This window comes from Sinocyclocheilus anshuiensis, unplaced genomic scaffold (genome assembly GCF_001515605.1).
Source record: "Sinocyclocheilus anshuiensis isolate Anshui unplaced genomic scaffold, SAMN03320099.WGS_v1.1 scaffold1463, whole genome shotgun sequence".
Classification (NCBI taxonomy): domain Eukaryota; kingdom Metazoa; phylum Chordata; class Actinopteri; order Cypriniformes; family Cyprinidae; genus Sinocyclocheilus; species Sinocyclocheilus anshuiensis.
In genome coordinates this window covers 969987-973030 of record NW_015536784.1, presented here as the reverse complement: position 1 = coordinate 973030, position 3044 = coordinate 969987, and the positions used below count along the sequence as shown (strand labels likewise).

Sequence of the window (3044 nt, the reverse complement as noted above, 5' to 3'; positions counted from 1 at the left end):
TTCTCTGTGTGTATGTGCTGTACATGTGGAAGAATTGACAATAAAGCAGACTTGACTTGACTTGACTAATGAAGGACAGTTGTTCAGATGACAGACGACACTCTATGCATTTCATCAGTCTTCAGGAAATGTAGGTGTGCGCTTGCATCATGTGGTTCCACTGTCTTCCGCCGACTTCTATATGTTCCACTATAGAATATTGCAGTTCAAAATAGTTCATAGAGCTGTGTTCCGACGAAAAAGAGGTTTATTTCTAAAGAAATGAACTGTAAGGGATGTAAAACATCCCAAAAGGACTCTCAGATAAAAAGCAGTCCTTTCTCATGAAGGTTGTCATGTTGAGATCACATGAACAGCTGTATGTAACTTGCTTTATCTCAATAGCAACCCTACTGACGTCACTGAAGTTGTGCATCTATTTGTTCGTGTTAACAAATAGCAGTGATATTTATATACTATTGAAGTATTTAATATTTTAATATTTTCTTATGTTTTCATTTTTGGTTTTAGTAATTTTATGTGCTTTTGTCATTTTATTAGACTTTTTTAATTATTGTATATAGCTTTTAGTTAGTCATTTTTATTACATTTTGTATTTTTTATATAGTTTTATAAAGATTTATTTAATGAATTCTTTATTTTATTTTTAGTCATTTTAGACTTTTTTTATATATATTTTATATAGCTTTAATTTATTTTTTATTTCAGTTTCAGTTTTACTTTTGGATATTTGGTTGAAGAATAAATAATAATAGGTGACAAACTCTGCAACATCGACACTTATTGAACTGAACTGAATCAACATTGAGCTAAATAATGACACTGTTGTCTTCTGTACAGCTGCTTATAGTCCAATTATTAATAATTTGATGAACTTTGCACTATTAGTGAACTAAATTAAATCAACACTGAGCTAAATTAAACTGAATAATGACACTATTGTCTTCTTCATAGCTGAATTTGTATTTGTTTTAGTACTTTGCAGCATTAATACTGTGTTTATTTAGTTACTTACTTACTCGACAAATACTGTACATCTATAAATAGGGTGTTTCTACAATAACATCAGTAACCGAATGTGCTTTTACATGACATTTGACCAGCACATAAAGTGTCTGTTTATTTTTAAGAGGCCTGTACAAGAGAAGACACTCAACTTTAGATGAGGCATGTTACAATAGGATTTCTGTGTGGGCTTCTCACCTTTAAAACCACACATATGCGCACACACACACACATGCTCCCATCTCGTCTGCTCTGTGGGGAAGCCACCTGCAGATGTTAGATGTAGAGATACAGTTTGTGGTAGTTCAAGAGTCACAGGTGTACAAAGCTCGACTTCAGTACAGCAGAAAGACACAAACACATACAGACACAAGACCAGACGTCCACCACAATAAGTCTTCCTCCGCACACACTAATGCATGCACTGCGGTTAGAAAAGTGGGTTACCTGGAAGGTTAACGGTTTATTTCTCCGGTGCATCAACATCCAGGTGTGTTGTGGGACGTCTGACCCTTTGCTGTGACCCCGCTGTGTCTGTTTGGGTTTGAATGTGATTATGTGACAATGACAGAGGTTTCTGAGTGTGCAGTGACATTTTGAATGAGTTTCAACGTCTAAATGTTCTTCGCAGTCGCAGACAGTTCGGTCCGAAGGATCAGGATGAGGTGAAGATCATCGAGCACCAAACGCAGTACCTGAGACTGATGCCACACCTGGCTGCTGCCTTCGCGCTCATTTTCACCACCAGGTAAATCTACTTCCTGTTCATGGCCACATCCCATTGAATATGATCTTTTTATATGCAAAGACAAGACTCTACAGGCAAAAACATTGTTTTTTTCATGCACTGGTCAGTTTTGAGATTTTTGAATGTGTTGTTTCAGACTAGTGGAAAGAAAACATCCAAAAACACTTTTAAGTGTTTATTTTTATTGCACTTTATCTGTTTGCATCTGTAGAAATTAATTATATAATGCATATCTTTAAAGCGTTAGTTCATCCAAAAATGAAAATTCTGTCATTAATTCCTCACCCTCATTAAGATATTGAACACAAATTAAGATATTTTTGATGAAATCCAAGAGCTTTCTGACCCTGCATAGACAGCACTGGAACTGACACATTCAAAGGTGGGGTAAGCGATTTCTGGTAGCCAATGTTGACAATTGAAATCACCAAAACAAACACACCCCTAACCCAAAAGGCTCTCGCCCCTATTTTGATAGCTCCGCCCCACACATACGTACGCAACCCAGACAACGATTAGTTCTGTGAAACAAAGCAAAACCAATGTGTCTAAGTGGTTGTCTTGTTGTTCACATTCGAGTTTACTCTTTACAAGAACCAACTAAAACCTCTTTCAGTCACCATAAGATAAACAGAGTTGTTCAAAAAATAAAATAAAATCTCTTTCAACTTAAAGGTGGGGTAAGCGATTTCTGGTAGCCAATGTTGACAATTGAAATCACCAAAACAAACACACCCCTAACCCAAAAGGCTCTCGCCCCTATTTTGATAGCTCCGCCCCACACATACGTACGCAACCCAGACAACGATTAGTTCTGTGAAACAAAGCAAAACCAATGTGTCTACACCGGACGTGAGTACCCTGCGATACATGAACAGTGTTGATCCGGGATGTTGTCATCTGCGATCGTGACGGCCATAAGATGAGACTTCTCCTGTTTGTATTGTGATCTGTAAACCCTCGCTTCGAGTTAACCACCGTATTTATTTTAAAATATATTATCCCTCCATGGAATATTTTATTCCCACTTGAATGGTGGCCCTTCTGTGTCCAAAATTGTGCAAAAACATTGTGGGACAAGGTTTTCACACTGACAGCCGTCATTGTGAGTCAGTGAGCAACTCCGTTTGTTTGTCCGAGGGAGCAACAGTAACTAAGGGGGGCGGGGTTTACCGATAGGTCAATTACACTAGTGTCAGAAAATGTCTTGCATGACTAGTCAAGTTAAGCCCTGACCTCCTATCACTGCACTCTTCTAGATTGCCTTTCTGTAAAACCATTCTCACCAGCC

General features: G+C 37.8%; 1 protein-coding gene across 7 annotated transcripts in view; it reads left to right on the top strand.

Moving 5' to 3' along the window:
* The window catches only part of LOC107655583 (acyl-CoA oxidase-like), a 46154-nt gene that overhangs the window by 7506 nt on the left and 35604 nt on the right, over positions 1–3044 (top strand). For all 7 annotated transcript variants that reach the window (XM_016443152.1, XM_016443135.1, XM_016443143.1 and 4 more), the window contains one exon: positions 1637–1753. In XM_016443152.1, coding sequence (XP_016298638.1) covers positions 1637–1753 — 117 coding nt within the window. The remainder of the gene's footprint in view (positions 1–1636; positions 1754–3044) is intronic.